General features: G+C 44.1%; 1 protein-coding gene across 9 annotated transcripts in view; it reads right to left on the bottom strand.

Moving 5' to 3' along the window:
• Window positions 1-16,395: 16,395 nt before the first annotated feature.
• flncb (filamin C, gamma b (actin binding protein 280)) overlaps window positions 16,396-20,503 on the bottom strand; it is a 50,664-nt gene continuing 46,556 nt past the window's right edge. For all 9 annotated transcript variants that reach the window (XM_023812789.2, XM_023812796.2, XM_023812790.2 and 6 more), the window contains 5 exons: window positions 19,572-19,704; window positions 19,229-19,405; window positions 18,803-19,021; window positions 18,052-18,258; window positions 16,396-17,414 (listed from right to left, as the gene is read on the bottom strand). In XM_023812789.2, coding sequence (XP_023668557.2) covers window positions 17,227-17,414; window positions 18,052-18,258; window positions 18,803-19,021; window positions 19,229-19,405; window positions 19,572-19,704 — 924 coding nt within the window. In that variant the 3' untranslated portion in view covers window positions 16,396-17,226. The remainder of the gene's footprint in view (window positions 17,415-18,051; window positions 18,259-18,802; window positions 19,022-19,228; window positions 19,406-19,571; window positions 19,705-20,503) is intronic.

Raw genomic sequence — 20,503 nt, 5'->3', positions numbered from 1 at the left:
TGAACCAAACAGGCATACCTCCAGGAAGAAGGGAGAGTCCTTTACAAGAACAACAAGGTAGAGAAACATATACTAAATAAAAAATAAAATTAAAAAGAAAGAGTTTCTGACTACAGGCAGCAAGTCTATGTACCACTACCAGACAAACAAGGCCGTCCAAGGCAGAACAAATTAGACTTTACATCCATTATGGTGATTACTCCTAACGCAATCCTTGGGGTTGACGCAAGGCAGGGTACTGAGACACTGCAACGCCGCATTATGTCTCCAGTAAATGGATGTCTTGTCACCACGCCCCCTGGGTGCACGCTAGCGAATTAACATTCACCCGTCACCTTGTTTACCTTCCAGGAGTGCGGGTCGTGTCGAAGAGCCTCATCTCACAGGCTGCAATGTCACCTCACAGATAATGAATGGCATTCCTGGTGGACTAAGAGCAATCACACAATAAAATAAAGGAATTTAAAACCCGTTAGTCCTTGTCTGAAAGTGTGTACCGACGCAGCAGCTGTGTTTGATTAAAATCAAAATAGCCGAACAGGTTCTCATAAAATAGTCACGTGACTTTCTCCTCCAGTGATCTCACAGCTGAACAAATATCAGCTCCCAAAGTCAAAACTCATCAAAACCTGATTACAGTTGAATCGTCGGAATCATGTTCTGATTATTTCCTACTGGCATTTATAAAACATCCCAGAGCAGCGTTCACATTACCTGACGACACTAATTGGCCGAGACTGCTCCTCACGGGCGCTTATAAAGAGCAGACACTGATGGACAGGAAGGGACGGAAACATTCTGTCCCCCCCCCCCATTTTAGGATGCACCAGCTCAGCATCCTGATCACATTTTCCTACCAGCTTCATCGCAGTCCCTGGAATAACTTCATCTAATTCACTACAGCTCTGGAAACGCTCACTGAAAAGTCTAAATCTCGATACTTATGCTGAATTTCTTACAGCCTGGGGAGGGTTACTGCAGTCCTCAAGGGCCACAGGAGTGAGACTTACTAATGCAATTCAATTAGCTGCTAATTTACACTGGCAACAAGGCAAGATATATGCAACTTCAAATTATGACTCAGGAAACCATTATGCAGTTGCATCAGAATGAAACACAGACAGGCCTCGCAGTTGCTGAGCACTGCGATGCCCCATCCATGCTTCACGATTCTGATTCCACCCTGGAGATCATCAGTCATCCACTGATGGCCGAGAACTTCAACGCTAAGCTCCTCTGTCCCCAAGCAGGTCCAGAGCATACAGCAGCTTAGGGATTTGGAGTCTCTCCCGATCGCAGTGGTCGTGAGTCTTTACCTCAGTCTGAGGCTTGGCACAAAGCCTCCTCCCTGCCTGGCATTCAGACCTCATGGGGTGGGAAACTAATAGCATCACAGAAGCCATTTAGGCTCAGACGTGTCTACCATCTGGGCCAGGGCCAGAGCAGCTGATTGGCTACACCGCCGATACCCAAAGAACACGCTACTGACGTCTACCGCTTGTTAGGCGGTGAAATTTCAGAGCTGGACAGAGGTACTGCCATCCCTCCGACACTAATAAGTTCCTCTGAGCCACAAGACAGGAGCAGATGTCCTGGGCAAGGAGTTCCATTTGGACACATTAGCCGGGGGTCTACAGAGATACATAACACAGAACAAGTAGATTGGGGGGGGGAGGTTGCCGATTCCTCTGGCTAGCTCAGCGGATACTTCCCGATGTCCATGACTCAGTAATGAGCCAAGTAAATAGTCGAGAAACAGCCTGGTTGGGATGATGAGACGCCTAATTAAGTAAAATCCAGCTTGAATGTGTTTTCAACAGAGTACAGGAGGAATACGAGTTCAGAATAAAAAAAGACCGAACAGATGATATATTCTTTATGCACCAAGCAAAACTTCAATAGGATCCCTTGCTGGCATTCCGATTAATAACAGATTCAGGGTTTAGTTTAATATTTAAGATTCACATTCACATCTTTTCTGCAAACCAGTTCTCAAATAGTCCCCGCAATGCATTATTATGAAAAACGAAAGTCTATTTCGTTTCACAAACAGGCAAACGTCCCTTCATTCGTATGCACTGCGTCGGGTGTAACATGTCCGTAAACGTACTTGTTTTCGCTGTCGATAAAGGAGCCTTCCTTACTGTCTCCAGGCTGCCACCATCTGTCTGTGTGATGTCACTGGTGCCGGGTGGGGCTGCAGGCATGGGCTGCACGTTTGCCAAGCGACTACGCTTCTCTATTTCCAGCTGACGCTTCTAAACATCCAGGGAGGTGGCACAGCAGTCACCGGCTCCGGTGGTGGGGGCACTGTGGTGCCTCTTTCCCCGAGAGATGACCGGGTCTCTCAGTAGTAGACCTTCCGCATCATTGTTACTAAGGACCAAACGTTAACTGGCACCGTCCTGATACTAAATTACCTTTAACGTTCCTCAGAACCTCAGGCTGATTCTTCGGAGGACCAGCTTTAAAGAAGTGCTGAAGTCAGCTTTATGGTTTCCATAGAATTTCTTATGGACCCGAGGGGGAAGAAGCAAAATGTGAGTTTAAAAAGAAAGCAAAATAACTGGTAAGTCAAAGCCTTAGACAGGCTTTGACTGTTTGAGACAAAGTGAAATTGGTTTAATTTGGCACCCCATCAGAAGACGTAGCCCTAGGCGGCCGCCTATGTTGTCTGATGAGTTGATCAGCACTGTTGGATGGGTTTCCTAAAGCTTAGGTCAACACGCAACAAATGCTACGGGTCGTTAGATGCTAAACACAAGAGCTTAATACAGTTAAAAGCCAGAATGTGGCAAATATTTATTAATCTGTAGGCTTCTGCAGGCAGTCAAACCTCATTACAATCAAAAGCCGTTTTAAAATCGGACTTTGACAGCGTGGTATTGACTTTGCCCCCAAGAACGTTACTGGTCTCCTAGGTCCCCAAAGCCGTGCTTTTTGTGGGGGTGGGCGATACGCAAGCGGAACGTGGAGAGGGGAAAACCAATCGATGTTCATTTGTTATTTTGATATCGTCTGTGGTAGGAAATCCCCCAGCACTGGGTACTTTAAACTTAGTCATTAGCAACAAATTTTGAAATGCATGAAAATTCTGAGCAAACGCCTGAAGCATTGCGTTGGGAGTATTTCTACACAAAAACACGAATCCCAGCCAGAGCACACCGGGGGTGAGGTTTGACCTATAAAGTTTGTCCATTTGATCATCCCCCGTTACGTCACCCTAGCGACACACTCCGGAGTACATCATAAATCTTTAGTGCAGGGCCCGTGACACAACATTAACGTGTCCCATGTGTCACCTGAATGCCACAGACAGAATAACGGAGAAATTCTTCATAAGAATGAAATACCTGCAGGTTTTATTTCAAGTTTGAACAACCGTGTACTGTAACCATGGTAGCGTAGAAGTGATGAATTAGCAGCAATTATGTCACACAACAGTACGATATCATTATGTCAGGGGTTACAGCAACAACAGAGGGGTCTGGACAAGCATCTTCATCCATTTGGGCCAAGTGAAACAAAGGTCACATTCCATGGTTTCTCAGACATACATCTAGAATTCCACAAATAAGTTCACACTCACACTGGCGATTTCCTGAAAATGCATCCAGAGGCCCTCACACAAATTAAACTGCATCACATTCCCAGCAATGCCTTCTCAGATAAATCCACTGGCAAATCGTGTCACGTCTCCATTAACATTCACCCGAACACATCCTGGGCTCTTCTGACAAATCACGTCACAGAGCCGTTTAATCCTTTCCCAGGATGCATCTCTGCAGTGTGTGTGTGTGTGTTTTGGGGGACTTTGGAAAGGATAATGATTGATAAGGTTGGGGGGTGGAATTTAAGGAAGACGAGATTACAGGAGACAGAGGGTAGGGGAGGAGAATGTGTACAAATGAGGAAGAGTGGCGCATGGCCCACTCAACAGGTTATTAAGGGAGTCAGGTGAATGGAACGAAGGTATGCACCCCCCCCCCCCCCCCGTAACATGCTCGGCCTTGAATTGGTTTACAAGCCATCTAAGAAAGCATTTCACACGCATTTTACCCTGAATTCCTCAGAATGCTTTATCAAAAGGGCGGCATCCAACTTTATAAAGGAGCGGAGGCCGGAAACTTGCTACAAAGATGTACATCTTCAATAACAAACACATGCAAGGTCTAGTATTCATTCTGTCTGTGTGGAGTTCAGGGTTTGAGCTGAAGAATCCTACAGACAGACAGAAAACGCTGATGGTCGTGGGTGAATTATGCAGAAGTGGAAAATTCAGGTCCTGACCAAGGTTTTGTTTCAACCAACCAGTTGAGTACTCTGCGACTGACTCTGACTTTCCACCTCTGGAATGATGGATTCTGTCAATGGGGATGAACAAGTTAAAAAAATTTTGCCGTTTTTTTATTTTAAAGAGAAGCTGGTATTGCACAGAATATGACGACATCCATCCATCTTCCAATTTGTTATCCAATATAATGGGGGGTGAGAGACTGTCCCAAGGACCAAAAGGTTAAAAGGCAGTCAGTCAAAATGCCAGCGCATCAGACACCTGCCACTCTTTGGGCTGCAGGTCTGGAGGAACCATGTTACCCACTGAGCTACCATGATGCCATCTGACTGCAAGCTGTTAAATGAAGCAAACTGGTCATGGAGAATGGCTTCCAATACCCCCCCCCCCAAAAAAATATATTTTTTTTTAAATCCCCCCACTGATGGTGAATCCGCGGGTTTCCATGGGTTTCTCTTTTTCTCCCAGACACCCCCTTGTTTTGGTTAGTCAGACAAAGTGATCAGCCCCCCCACCAAATTCCAGGCAGGCCAGGGTCCCTCCGAATCAGTTCACAGTGCATGGATAATGTCAGCATCTCAGCGTGCTTCTGCATTGTCATTTGGTTTGTCGGTTACCAATATGCCCCCCCCCCCAACCTTTCAAAATAAATAAATAAATTAAATCCTTTTTCATGAATGATTGAAGCTGGAAAAAAAAGTTACTTCCAAGGGCACTGAGAGAACTTCTGTACATTTATGATTGATAAAAAGCAGAAGTGTCAGAAAGGGAATAGCTGTCCTTTGAAGCGCCTGACACAGAGCGACAGGGAGCATCAGCGGTGAATGCATAAAAAGAAAAGCGGGTCTCCCGTGACTCCGAGAGGCAGAGCTACAGAGGCGGAGCTTAACGCAAGCCTGTGGGGCCATGTTGCTTGAATAATACTCTGTTCAACCACCGTGGGGCAGCGCGAAGCATTGTTTAATGCAGGAGGTGGCTTGTGATGAGCCTAAAAAGAGCCTTGATACGTTCCGAAAGAGACTGCTAGCCAAGTGTGGGAAGTGTATTGGGGGGGGGGGGGGGGGTGCTTGATTAATGCAACTGAATGACGTGTAATCGTTTAATCTGGAAGACCTGCTGTCACTCTCGCAATCCCGCATGCACGAAAGTGCCATTTGATAAACCAGCTGCAAGCCCATCACATTATCATTACGCATCACCGAGGAGGCTGGGGCAGCGTACCATACCTGGAACACCTGCGCAAAGGTTCCAGTCGAGCCGCCCATCTGGGCAATGCAGCCAAACACCATCCTCCTCAATCAGTCACGCTGTCAAAACAACCGTCCTATTTGCACACAGAGTGAAGGACAAGCTCCCTAAGAATGAGAACCCGGAGCCCCACGTGCGCTAGTTTAAGAGAAGGAGAACAACATTAAACGCCGATCATAGAGGAGACTCTCGGCCGTTGACGTCTCCTTAGACTGCGTTTGTGCAAGTTCTCCTTCCTCAAACAGTGCTGTTAATCACCCCAAAGGAGAAGTCAAAGATCTTTGATCTGTTCTACAGAATGCAACATTGCAAAGAGACTACCGCACTTGAATTTAAAAAGTCAGCCCGCTGCGACGGCTGTCAGCAAGCAGCCAGAAAAAGCTGTACTCTGTTCCTCTACAGGGACGGCAAACCAGCAAGGCTCTATAGTGCATTTTCACCGGGACTGAACCTACAGAGCGTGAATCGTTCTTTTCTACAGCATTGAGAAGAACAGGGCTGGTGAACAGAACCATGTGACACGGTGATTGGAAAAGGGAATGACAAGTTCATTCAGAACGCTGGTTTCCATCTCAGTAGTTAAGGGAGATCGGCTACAATGGGAAACACAATACTTACAGGGTAGGAAGATGTGTCAACCTGGGCGTGGAAACTGACCAAAACATGCACTGGACTGCATCGCTTGGCAGCCATCCAGAACAAAAAAAAAAGAAAAAGAAAAGAACACAGACAACAATTCGTACATTTTATGAAAATGCAGGACAGGCAGGACAAGGAACAGCCCCGGTCAACTGACCTGCTCTCAAGAATGCGAATGGCACTGCCCACTTCCTCCAACACAAAATAAAAGGAATTTGTTTTTGTGGTGGCATGAGTATACAATTTAAGTATATCATCAAGCGAGAAACACACAAAAACAAACAAAAATAAATATGAATCAGAAAACATGCTATTTAAACACAAACATAGAGGTATATAAATAATGGTGAGAACGAGATGTAGGGTAGATACGGTTTGGGGTGTGCCGCCCAAAATTACCACTTATAAAAAAGTGCATACCTCCCTGGAAACTGAACATTTGGAAAGGTCAGACTTCGTATACACTAGTCAAGTGTCAGAATTGACATTGTTGGTTTGTGATTAAACATTCTCATCTGCTACTTGCTCTAAAGACCGTCCATGTTTGTGTAAGCTGTCAGCTGTAGCATCTTTCAAGTTCTGTTTAATTAGCATCACATTAAGCCCATTGTATTGTGCCTTGCTTTTGAGACAAATTGCTCGAATAAATTGTGTTTCATTTCTCGAATTAAATCAGGTGAAAATTTAGTATATTATTGATATATCCGATGTCACCCATTAATCTACTCATCGTAATCTACTCAAAATATTAGTGTTTAGCAGTGGGAAGAAACATTATTACTTGAACATATTTTTAGACGTTTCTAGAACCCCAACCCAACATTCTGGGATATATATAGACATATCTCAAAAGACAGTGTGCAAACAGTATAGACTCCCTATAAGCAGTTAAAAACAAAAGGCACTCAATCAGTCTACATACATTGGCAAATGCATAACAAGCAAACTGACGCCTTATAAACTCGCCTTTAATCTTGAATAATAAGACTCGGGACATTGCTAAACTCAAATGAATGGCTTTCACATGCCAAAACAGACCAATCACGTAGTTCCCGCGCTCCGCCCCAGCCAATCAGGGTGCTCCCACAGCCCACACTGACGTTTGTCGCAGAGCAGCGCACATCCCGTAACCATGAGTCGAGTGTTTTTGCATAGGTATTAAATCAAAGCGCAATAATCGCTCAGCTAGAGTCAGACTCCGTAATCCTTTTAATGTGACTGCAAATGAAAGTTATGACAGGCAGGGAAATTTAAGAGTTGCTGAACGTTATGATTATAGCAGCCTTATTCATGAATTTCTCAATCCAAAAGATGAAGGATGTAATTTAAGCATGATTAGCTATATCATTAACAATTACTTTTCATTCATCCGCTTCACCATGACGTTAGTCCGAGTGTTAATATCATCCAAGGGTTTCAATGAACAAAACTGGCCGGGTTCTGTTTCGGGGGAAGAGGCGTGATGTTATATTTGACTATTTGCACGCACTGCAAATCATTTTTCAACCAAAAACCACTGAGCCAATAAGAGAGGGAGGAAACGTTTTTTTTTTTAGATTTTACAAATTCTAATATTGAAGTAATGGGGGAAGAATTACATATAAAACACGGTTGGGTCACAACATCAGCAAAGCGGCAAGATAGTATCAGCACATTTCGTAGGTGAACTGCTAGTTCTCACATGGAAAGGCAGTTTAAAGGAACGAGAAGGGATTTTGGCGTTTCCGCGGTCTGGCGTTTCAGAACGATTCCCCTATTTCCTCATTCCATCAGTCCGGCTCCATTTAAACGATTCGTCTCGCGCACCGTGGCACACCCGCTGGAAAGCACTCAGATTTCACCGCAGCCTTGAGGCTCCGGATTACATGCCGGCGATGCCAGGGTGCCAGCACGTTTTCCCGGCGCCTGCCATATTTACACTTCTGCAGGCCCAGCAATGACGGAATCAACATTTAAATATACGTCTCTCTCATACTTCCCATCCATGGTAGAGACGCACGTATATCATGTCTGAATTCAAACCTGGTGCAAATATAAGGAGCAAAACGTACGAGTTAAACTAGCAGCTCAAGTCATTTGAATAATGCATTATAAGCAGTTCATGAATAAAAGAATATTCTCCCTCTTACATACCGAGGGATATACCTCTCAGCATCTTCTTCCACAGGGAGGCAATAAATAACTGCATTTCAGCACCACATTTAAGGTCCTAGGCGTCGTCTATGTTAAGACTGTGCTGAAGACCGCGCTTTCATACTAACCACTGGGAGACCTGCAACCGCATGGAGGAAAATCCCATGTTTACGCAAAAAAAAATGGTATTCACAGACGCAGGGATACCCACAAATCTTGTGTATTGTGAACATAAGTAATGCTGATGTTGGGTAGGACTAAGACACAACAGCGCTGCAAAACATTTAAATAAAAATCCATAAACTTTAAAAGTAGGGAAAAGAAGATTTCCTTCTGCTGTGGTATCTGATCCCCTTTTAGTAAACTGTCGCAGGTTTTCAAAAATCATGATGTTGAAGAATGTTGGTTTCATTTCGTTTCGAGACGGAACCCTGAGGCTACGTTGTGAAGGATTACGGTTCTGTTTCAAGGCAGCTCAGAAGTAATTAAATTATATTTGATTTCTTTTTGGAAGAAAATATCTTCACATGAGCAGGTTGCTCTGTACATTGAAACTCAAGTTTTTGGGTTCAAAGATGAGAGGAAAAACATTAACTGAATTAATAATGTTCATTAGCAAATGAACGAAGACCATACTTTTTGTCTTACTGGCTCTATAAAGAATCCTGGGGAATCTGAAATGCGCGAACATTGATTAAAAGCTTCTCCAGTTACACACACATATAAAACAGAATTAAACATAAACCGCTGTTTGGTCATTGATTGTAAATATAAGGTACAAAATGCAATAATTCATGCCATTGTTTACTTGACTAAGTCATGTGAAGGAGAGAAGTCAGCCATCGTCCCGTCCATGCCTACGTCAGCGGTCCACAGACAGCCAGCCGAGAAGGAACCAGTTATTTACTTCATCCTTAATATCAGATGAAGGCTGTCCAAACGTGACATTCCCGGGGATCAGTTCGCAGCAGAAGCGAAGCCTAGTTATTTTCCATAACCTTTAAAGTGTCAGGCCACACATTTCAGAAAAAATATCGCTTTAAAATGTAAATAGCAGGATGGTTTTAAGATGATAGAGGAACACGGAAAAATATTACTTTCCCCAATTTAGTTGAAAAAAGTCTTTGCTATAGTGAAAGATAGAAAGCTCTTTTATATAATCCTAAAGAATGTAGAGGGTTATACCACACAGACCATATAATCCAAAATGAAAGTACAACATGGGGAAGTTACGGGCGAACAGGTGCAAGGTGGGTGTATGTTGTACAGAAGAGCCCCACAGCTCTCTGCCTGATCATGCCCACCCCTCCCATCTTTGACAGTGGAATGTGGGTTAGGACCAGAGAAGGAAGAGGACCTGAAGGAGACCCTAGGAGAGTAGTGGACAGCTGCGCAGAATCGCACGTGGTTACGTGCTAGGTGACATCGCTGTGTGAAATCTGGGTTGGATGAACAGGTGTATTTTTATCTTGCCCCGCCCACTGTCCCTTCCGTCCTCACTTATTAAAATTAATTACTAGGAGGCAGTTAATTCCGCCTCATAATTTAAAAAAAAATCAGCATTAACACGGTCCAGCAAAATAATTTAGTCTGGTGCTGACAGGGTCAGGCAACAGAGCCTGCTACTGTATCTTGTCACCGTCATCCTCACGGGATCCATACCCCCTGAATTACCTGTGCCGGAGACCCGGAATATACCATTTATTCTAGTAAGCCATTGTTTTTGCTACCTCCTTCCTTTCGCTTGTCCGTCTCCCCCGGAGGGCTGGGAAGATGCAGCCGCTTGGTGGGCAGGAGCGGCCCAGTTAATGACACACAGACCCCGGCCCAGATGGTCCGAGGGAGGAAATGGGGACCGTTAATCATCAGCCACACGCAGAGTCACGCGATGAGCGAGCAGGAAAATTACCGTCTAATTATAGGCTCTGCTCTTACCAGAATAGAAAGCTTACTATTCGATTATAGCTGGTATTGCTGCACAGGCCGAAGCTAGCTGTTAAAAACTCGATGCCACCTACAGCAACATATTAAACGTTAATTACCCTCTTTTTCACCGCACTGTAAGAGCTAAGTTTAACTTCTTGGTAATGACGGCCCGCCCAACTCTTAGGAACGACATTGTTTTAGGGCGTATGCAATTAAGAAGAATCCCAACTGGATTCGTTTCATAAAGCCTTGTTTTGTGCGACACATCTGGCTGGTATACACGCAATTAAACTCATATGTAAAAAATACCATATACATTTTTGCATCTACATGTAACGCCCCGCATCTGAAAGAGACACTTCTCGGTGATCAACCCATTTTACAAGGGTTTGCTGCCACCTGGTGGCCGAATACACAACTCTGTTACATAACAGCCCCGTCCTTTGACTGGCTGTGTCTGTCTCTAAGATCAGCATGAAACGGCAGACAGACTAGAACTATCTCCAGGGGAATGTACTATCAATGCTACTGTAGAATTACTGCTCCTGTCATTTCAACCAGGACCAGAAAAAGCTAAACTGAACTGGGTTCCAGAACTTCGTTACTTTAGTAATCAATAAATCGATCAATAAATAAATCAATATTTATTCTTTCTGGTTTATTGCACTTTGTGCATTCCTCAAAGTTTTTAAATCCTACCCTCACCAACGACACTCAATTTCCCCAAGCATATTCTGCAAGCATCAATTCACATCACAGCAAACGATTTCTGGAAGAAGAAAAAAAAAACAACACAGGGCAGCCATTCAGCAACAAATGATACGGTGTGACAGAAGGCCGCGGTGATGATTGACCAGCCTGGACGTCTCCACTTAGCCACGTACCAGACAGTCTGCGCGCTGGTTTTATTTATACAATGCGGCTGGTAAACTAGATGAAAATGACCCTTCGACGTTTCCAAAATTTCTCTTTACGCAGTTCCATTACTGCATGAACTATCCAGTGATTGCATTTATTTATAAGCTCACCACAACCTGTCAGCATCGTCTGCTCATCTAATGGATAATTGAACAAGGGAGGAATCTGCATTTCGTGAGGAAAAACGGTTCTAACGGGAAAAGCCGTTTAGGGGGAGATTAATCAGCACTACTCAATGTTAATGTCTGGTATTCCTTCAAGCCAAGGCATTAAAATCGGGAATTGCAAGAAAACATTGTTTTTACTAAAATACACATTAGGCTCAGGAGGAGAAACTTAATGTTCTAGAGGTGGAGGTGTCTTCACACGATGCATTTAGCTTTAATAGAGCTTTATGATCAGATTTAGAAAGGGAGTGAAGCAAACCACTGTTCCAGACGCGAGGGTCCATTGCAGTCAGCAGGTGCAGATCACAGAGAGACAATTATTACTGCAACATGTGTTACATGTTTAAATAAGATGTATGTGAAGAATAAGCGGCGTGACCACGGAGCTGCTTTGGAATGCAGCAGCGCTAGTCTGCTAACCTCCATTGGCAGCTACAGCACGCTCGATTTGCATCTCACTGGCACGGAGCCACGGATCTAAATCAATGTCAGCCTTACAAAACGCCTTTTAAGAGGCAGGATCATTCCTATTCAGCACGCAGCATTACACTCGGTGTGGTGTTTGCTACCGATGTTTGAGGTTTTCACGCAGGGCTTTGCGCATAAGCACGGTGAAGAGCTGCATTGTGGGTAATATAAAGCGTATTGACTACATCCTTACAATGTATGCAGACTGTAGTCTACATTTTATATTCTGAATATCCCACATCCCACCTTTAGGAGCTGCTACCAATTCCGACCATCGTTCATAACCCTGATCCCTGGGGATGAACGGGACCCAGAGCCACATGCCCCAGCCGGGCTATAACCCTATGCTCAGCAAGCACCAATTACGTAGCTAGTCGAACACCTCCCAACGGAGGGGAAAACTAGCAGCCAGCAATTAAACACCAGAGTCACTGTATTCCCAACATCACCTAGTCAGAATCTCATCTAACAGCTTCGCTTCGTTTACTTAACATTTTAATTACTGTCCCACTTGTATGGATTATTTCAGCAATATTATGCATATGTGTACATAATACTGTTTGTTAGATAAACAACTCAAAGCATCAGTATTTCCCCACTGATCTCTACAGTCTTATTGGTAATTCCACGCAAAGGTTTTAATATTCCATCTCGTAGCATGTAAGACCTACATTTTGGCTTATAAAAGTTATAGTATTGAATGAATTAGAGCAATAAGCTAAGCAGGTAAGCCACAGTAGTATATGCTAATCCTGGGTTGGCTTCCTAAGAGTGCAGTCTGATCTTCCCCTTACCCATCTTTGGAAGCATCAGTCTTCACAAACAATGAATTGGGGAAGAAAGTCGTCACTCAGTGCCCACATCCCTTTTTCTGCTGTCAAATGTAGTGATCAGATTGGGGTCTAGTGTGTCTGCTGCTTGAATCACATACCTCAAGACAGCCCACATAGATTAGAAAGGGTTTAAAAAAAAAAAAAAAAAAAAACCCACCACACGCAAACTCCACTCCCTGGAAGCCACAACCTGCTCTTCTGGAAACCGTCATGATTGGCCTAGCTCCTAACCCAGCTTCTCGGGCATGAGCACCCGTATCACAAGGCCTCTAGCAGCTGTGGAAGATGGGCAAAACTACATTCTCCTCCCATATGTCAGCAAACTAACCTCAGAACATTAAAATTAATCTAGAAAGCTGCATTCACAACAAGTCTCCGGCCAAACGTCACCTTCAGCAAGAAACATCCAGAATTGACCATAAAGTACATGGAACACCATGGGGTACTCACCACGTTATTCAAAAAGCCTGAAATCTTCAATCAACATGGACACTGAGCCACCCAGGACAAACTAAAAGATGAGCAAGCTGCCAGATGAATCATCGCAGTAAAAAAAGCGATGCAATTAATTAAGGTCAGACTGTGATGGAACAAAGACTAAACTGTCTACCCTGTCTAATCTCCCTCCCCTATCACCTACATTTTAAGAGCATCACAGTACTGAGTTCTTCCTTATCAAACAGTCAGAATTCCAGCTGGTTAACAAGTGGAACTACGATAATTACTTCATTAGTTTCTAACAAGCCTTCCATCGAAGGGTAAAGCTGTAGTGTTGTGATCGTCTTACATAGACTATAGAACTCGACAGCAAATACACGAATCAGTCCTTACGACTGCGTTTGATTTACAGCAGAACACGACGAAATATTGTCAGCCTCCGCATAATTAAACCATTAGACTATGCTTTATATTCCAGCTGTATTAGGTAAAGCAATTAGCGTTTTACATGGAAAAACCTAATACGGCAAAATACCATCTGGATGTTGATAATTCAACAGAAAAACAGAGATTAAACAGAAAGAATATTAAGCCTTTTGCCTATCCATATGTAAAAGACAGATACTAATATTTATCAGTGATTTAAGAAACGGAACAGCAGCCACGTGGCTAGCTAGACGTCAGTATTAACCCACTGCCTACTGGTTAGTTTAGTGTTACTCGGTAAAACCGAGATATGACTGACGGCGTATGGTCATCCCATTAACGTTGGATTTCAAAGCTATATTTATCGAGTCGTTAGTCTTCATCATTGTCAGACAACCTTTCGGGTACCTGTACCTGATGTTTCCATCAGGGGTGAGGTGGCTAAAGATAGCGCTCGGTCTGCTATATTTGGGGCAGTTATTTAAGGATCGCTGTCTGATAGGCGGGGTGCGTGGGGGCTGCTGGTCTCCTTAACACACCCAGCCTGGACCTTTAATAGATCTCCCCGGTCCAGCTTCCAGCTCCAAATAATACGGCTTGATTAATGTCTAATTAAACACAATTATCGTGATCTTCGTGCAGCTATTCATGAACTATGATTTCCAAGGTACAATCTTGTAGATTAAATGATGATTACAGCCAGGTTAACAAACGCAATCCAACGTCCGTGTCCGTTGGCATTATACACTCAGTATGTGAAAATATTAATCTGTAATTTTATATAGTACCTGATGGCTCGAGTACCATTTACTGAGCTAATGGCCACACTATGTCGTATAAACGGTTAGAGGGAACTCTTAATTCTCTTATGGAGGGACGGAAGTTTCATACACATTAGATACAGCGATCCAAAATCAAAATCTCGGTTTTGCTTTTAGGACATTTGGATGGTTTCAGCATATGGATATATTTAAAGGCAAATCGCACGACCTTGATCAAATTGTGACGCACTTTGGCTGGAACATTGCGGGGGTTGAGGTCTCCACCCATTACGGGGGAAACATGATTATTGGAGGGGTTGTATTAGCTGGTTTTGATTTATTGGGGGGGGCTACATCCCCCCCATAATTTACGCCCATGGACGCATCTTACGATGTACCGGCGTAAAGAGATCGTGGAGAACTGGCTCACAGACAGATGTTGACATTTACCACATGTTGTAATTTACATTCATAAAAGCATTTTCTTTGCATTATATAATGTTAGCTTGCTTGGGGAGTGGGGAGTCTAGGCAATGATGGACCCCAGGAGGTTCTTTATATTTAAAGGGTAAACAGTACACAGACTTAAAGTCGGGTTTAAAGAATTCCCTGCCACTCAGGACACAAACAAAAACTCGGGCGACAAAAGGATTACAAATCAAATAAAACCAAATCAACAAGCTAAAAAGGAGAATTAGTTTCTGTGGGCAGGGGTGTAACTTAAGAATCTTTGCTATAGTCAACTGGGCTACTAGTATAGTTAAAGTTAGATTAAGTTAGCTAGTCCACGCCTCTCGTAAGATGGCGCCCTAGGCGGGCCGCCAATGTTGCGTATAGGATTGACCATCTCGGGTGACACCTACCACAGATGGCCAAACCGCTTACAATTGTGAAACATCCGCAGACCCTCCGTCAGGTCCTAAAATTAGCTACACCAAAAGCTTGGGGACAAACCGACCATTTACAAGGGAATACATGTAAATGCGTCTGTATGTGTGTGCAGACTTGTCTCGAATTGAAAATCTCACTCCAGCCAACTGACTAAAGTCATATTCACGCCTATGTAACGTGATTTTCATGAAGGCGTATATACATATGGCAAAGTCTGATTGATCAATTACGCAGTTAGATATTACCAACATTAATATACAGCCATTAAAAAGTACATTGTACGTATTATATACTGTAGTACTGTACTCTCTCGAATGAAAAGGACCTTTTAGCCTAATTCTCAAGAGACAATATAGCGATGAAAAAAAAATCATGTGTCAAGGGATGATAGAGCAATGAAACTGCTTTTACACCCATCAAAGGAACAAAGGAACTATGAAAAGATATAGGCTACACTTTACAATGAAAAATGTTATATCATGTATCTGTACATAACCTGAAATGAGAAAAGTTTAAAAGTATCTCGCCAGTTTACAGTCTGAGGTCGCTTGGTGCATGATTTGAAACTTAGAAGTGGTTCGAGGCAAAAAGCGGATAAGGGGGTGTCACTATATTCAAATAGAAATCGCATAGAAATGGCACATAGTTCACATTTAACTACATTTACTGCATCGTCGTGGGGTTTCCTCCGGGTACTCCGGTTTCCCCCCACAGTTCAAAGACATGCTGAGGCTAATTGGAGTTACTAAAATTGCCCATAGGTGTGCATGTGTGAGTGAATGGTGTGTGAGTGTGCCCTGCGATAGGCTGGCCCCCTGTCCAGGGTTGTTCCCTGCCTCGTGCCCATTGCTTCCGGGATAGGCTCCGGACCCCCCGCGACGCAATAGGATAAAGCGGGTTGGAAAATGAATGAATGAATGAATGAATTAGAAATTCAATTTGTTGGGGGGAAAAGCACGCAGTTCCACATAAGTATTGATGAATTTGATTACATGCGTAGTGGAATTTGGAACATCTTAAATTAGTGCACATTTCAGTCCAAATAATATAGAAATACATGTATATTAAAATTCATTTTAGGTAAAATTGTAATGTCAATTTATCACCAGTAAGTGTCAGGAAAGCACAATCAAACAATATAGTCGCAAATACGCACATTAAAATACGACTGAATATATCTGTAAATACCCGTAAACATTTGTCTATAATGAAATTGTCACCATTGTTGTTGAAATCAAAACACAAACACGTCATTGTGCTTTTTGTGGCAAGTTAGCAGTTAAATCTTTATTAAGTCTGCAGAGTCTTACCAAACAGCAGGTTAATATATCAAACAATTAGAATTTCTTTTCATTTTTAATACATACAAAACACTATAAAATGTCACTCTCTAACACTGTTTAATGGCACCGTCTGTGTTTTAACATTCGCGTGACCAACCATCCCTACATTTTTTTTAAATGGTACAAAATCAATCAAAATGGTACAAATCAATCCTTCACCCTGGGCTGTTACACCACAGAAAAACCTACCAGTCTGATCAGTTTTTTTTTCTCGGTCAAAAAAATAAGACAAATTCTTGTCATATACAAGCCAAAGAAAAAGAATAAATAAATCCAAATTTTTACTGATAGTCAAAAGTGATCTTCTCTTGATTGATATTGGCCTGTGTTTTGTAACGTGGCTTAGCAAAAAAAGGCACTTTGTGGTTGAGTTTCCTTTAAGGACTGTAAAAAAGGTGTGGCCTAGAACTACAAGAATCAGGGGCCTCGGAGATGGGCAGTACAGGAAGGAAAAAAAATAAAATCACTATTTCCCCACTGCGCATTCTATAAAACATACAAAAATATCATAAAAGGAAAGAACGCTTTGAAGGCTGACGTTACAAAATAAGGAGGAAAAAATCCATGGGGTTGTTGGTATGATGTCATACCGAACAAGCCCTAAAAATTAAGTTAATACTAAAATTTTACTACGGCTTCTCAGATTCTTATCCCAGTGAGATAAACATGTTTCTTTTGGTTCAGTTTTATGGAAGTCTGTCCTTTGGGATTTCTGGACATTTTGGGGGTTGGGGGGTGATTTTACGGTACAGTGACGTGGAAGGGACTGCCCGGAACGTTCTCATCTCCCCATTTGACTATGAGGATGTAGTCCCCCTTCTCCTTCACCGTATACGTGACGTTGTACATCCTGTTGCCCATGTGTTTGACGTACACTTCTTCGCACGGGGTCTTCGGCCCGTGCACACCCACCATGAGCATGTTTGTGCCTGCGGGACAGACCGGGCACCTGTCAGTTAACTGGGCAACATCACTGACCTGTTAGAAAACTGTGTTTGCTTGGTGCTGCCTGTGCTCTACAGGTTTCCAGCCGAAAAGACACTCAGTCTCTAAATTGTCTGCAGTTTGTCTGCTTTGTGTTTCTGTTTCTGTATGTCAGGCCTCTTGTGACTCTGTACTGATATATTTGTATATTTCCAATGATCACCCCCCCCACACACACCCACTAACCCCGGATAAACTTTACCTTGCAGCTCAATGGGAAGGATGTAATTCTCTCTATGTTTAATATTCCTCAAATTTGCAATTTCTGTCCCTACTTCAACCCCCCGCCCCACACACACAGTCCTCTGTTTTTTATCCCTCACCAGCACCTCCTGTGCAATTCCTTTGCGCCTCACCAGGGGGCGGTGCCCCACAGTTTGAATACCTCTGCTGTTCTGCATAAGTGGGAGGAAGATGGAGGTAGACCAAATTCCTACTTCTGTGTGTAGGTGAAACAACCTCCCAGCTGAGCAAAAGCCAGCGTGTGGGTGTCTGCGTGCCCCAGGATATTCTGTCCTCTCTCTTCCTGTCCTGGGTATATCACGACGGCTCTTGTGCGAGCGGCTGCTCTCTCACTCTTACCTGCTTTGGAACAGTCTACGGTGAAGGTGTTCTTCTGTCCTACGAAGGCCTTGGAGAGCCCCGCGCCCCGGGACACCACCTTGCTGGCGTCCGAGGAGAACTTGGGCATTGAGCCGTAGGCCCCGGCCACCGAGGACGTCTTGCTGACCGTCTCCACGTGCACCGACGAGGTCTCGTGCAAGCTGTGGCCCCCCGACAGTCGCGCCCCTGGCGGAAGAGACCGGGCGATTGCGTAAGAGCTGGAATCAGGACTCTGCAGGCGGCGTTACACAACCCCTCTCCTGGTAGCGTGGGTCGGTGTGCTGTCGTCTCAGTGCGGGGGAGTTACGATAAACCAGTGGGCTACTCCCCCATCATGCAGCCCACGATCGAGCCTGCTCTTGGCACTCCATACTAATCCCCCCCCCCCCCCCCCATCCCCCGAAGCAAATCCAGGGCTCTTCACACACTGCAATCTCAAATAACACCCATTTCTGCATAGCAGCACATTTGTATAATTTGCCAGCAGAGCCCATTCAAACCCAAACACTTTGATTCTCGCTACAGAATGCATGTTTATGTACAGAATGTTAATGCGCCGTGCTGTCTAGCTGTATTAAGATGAGTAAACCTTTCACACTAATTTTACTCACAACACCCCTTTGAGTGCTTGGATAAAGACACAGAATATATTAAAGGGAACTGTTTATTTTGCATGCGTGGTAAAGGGGTTGTTGACTGAGTGTATATAATGAGAATTCATGCACCCTACCTGTGACTTTAGCTTTGAAGGGACTGCCCACTATGTGCTGTGGTCCTCCATACTTTATAGAGATCAGGTAGTTCCCAGGGGCCATCGGCGTGTATGTGACCTTGTAGCCCTCAGGACACTCGATACAGTCCATCTTCACCTTGGAGGGCCCGTCGATGGTGACGGACAGGGCGCCGGATCCGGCGTTGCAAGTGTTCACGATGAATTCTGAGGACACGCCTGTAGGGGGTGACAGAGAGCACATTCAGAATCATTCAGTTTGAGCTGCAGTGTATTAGCATAAAAGCATAATTAATATGTATATGGCTTGTTTATGACCCTTATGAAGAAAATATCCATTTATGCATTATGCAGCAAAATAAAAAAAACATTTTCTAAGTCTGATTAAAATGCATGAGGATTAGCATGCTGGTCATGGAATTGCACCTGTGGTGCCCCCCTCCAATCCAGGCCCGAACGCAGACACCATCCCAGGGTCCCCAGCCTGGCCTGGCTCCCCAACACGGATCTTGAAAGGGCTGCCTGGTATGTGGCTGCTGTTGAACTTGACGTCAATGGAGTGGATTCCGTTCTCCCGCGGGATGAAGCGGATCGCGTACTTGTCTGCAGGGGGAGACGCCACAGGGTGTCACATGACACGGCAACACCATTCCATTCATGAATTCCTTCCTCAAAACGTTACAGGATTTTTCTGGACAAAAAGCCTTGAGTGTGAATCAGTTAGAGAAATAGTAGCTTTCAGCGGAACCGTGGTGACGAAGTGGCGTACCGCTATCCAGCTCGGTGACGTAGCACTCCTCGACGGCTCCCGAGGGCATATGCACCTTGGCGTCGATGACGCCCCTTGCCCCGTTCAGCTGCACTGCGAACGAGGCCTCCTGGTTCACCTTGAGACCCATCTCCTGAAAAGCGCAAAGGAAAGATGTCCGGCTTGGAATCAAAGGTGGAATCAAGGAGCAAGAAAGCACTGGAGAAGCGGCATTAAGACTCGAGGCGACAGGCGATAAACAAAAACAAATCTAAAGGGATTCACGGCTTGAGAAATTGAGCTTGTGCAGCCGGGGGACTTGATGAGGACGAGCCACAGGAAAGCAGCGAAGCTGCACATCCACAGCTGAGCCACAGAGTAACAAGGGAGCCGCAGATGTCACGCAGGAAGGTGCTAATTACTGCCTGAGCCTCTAGCTCGAGGCGTTATTTTGGCTATGCCGGGGACATCTTTGGGTTTAGAAGGTGTCTACTGGACGATGAAGAAGAGGGGGGGAGCCAGTCTTCGCAAAAGGTAGAGTGACGGTTTGGTGTGTGTCTTGTACACGTTCCCGCTGAAAATGAAAGCTTTACTGTGACTCTGCCCCATCAAAAATGCCATAATCAAAGTCAGCTTTCTCATAAATGTGCACGTGCACAATGAAATTAGTAGGGTCTACCCATGAAAGCATTACACACAGTAAAGTAATAAACCAATGAAAGAGACTAATGATAGAGAAAATTATGGCTCATGAACCATTTACTGTATTTTTTGACCCCAAAAGATGCTCTCTGTTCAAAAAAGACAATAAGCATGCCCAAAAGCAAACCAAGAGCACCACCTACTGGGGTTAGAAAATACAGCAAATGGTTCATGAGGCGTCATTTTGTCCATCAATAATATGTACCTATATATATAAATCCAGTACATAAAAGATACATATGTGTTGCTTG

The sequence above is a fragment of the Paramormyrops kingsleyae genome, chromosome 3, assembly GCF_048594095.1.
Source record: "Paramormyrops kingsleyae isolate MSU_618 chromosome 3, PKINGS_0.4, whole genome shotgun sequence".
NCBI lineage: Eukaryota > Metazoa > Chordata > Actinopteri > Osteoglossiformes > Mormyridae > Paramormyrops > Paramormyrops kingsleyae.
Note: the sequence above shows the minus strand (reverse complement) of the source record. Positions and strands in the feature narration are given on the sequence as shown.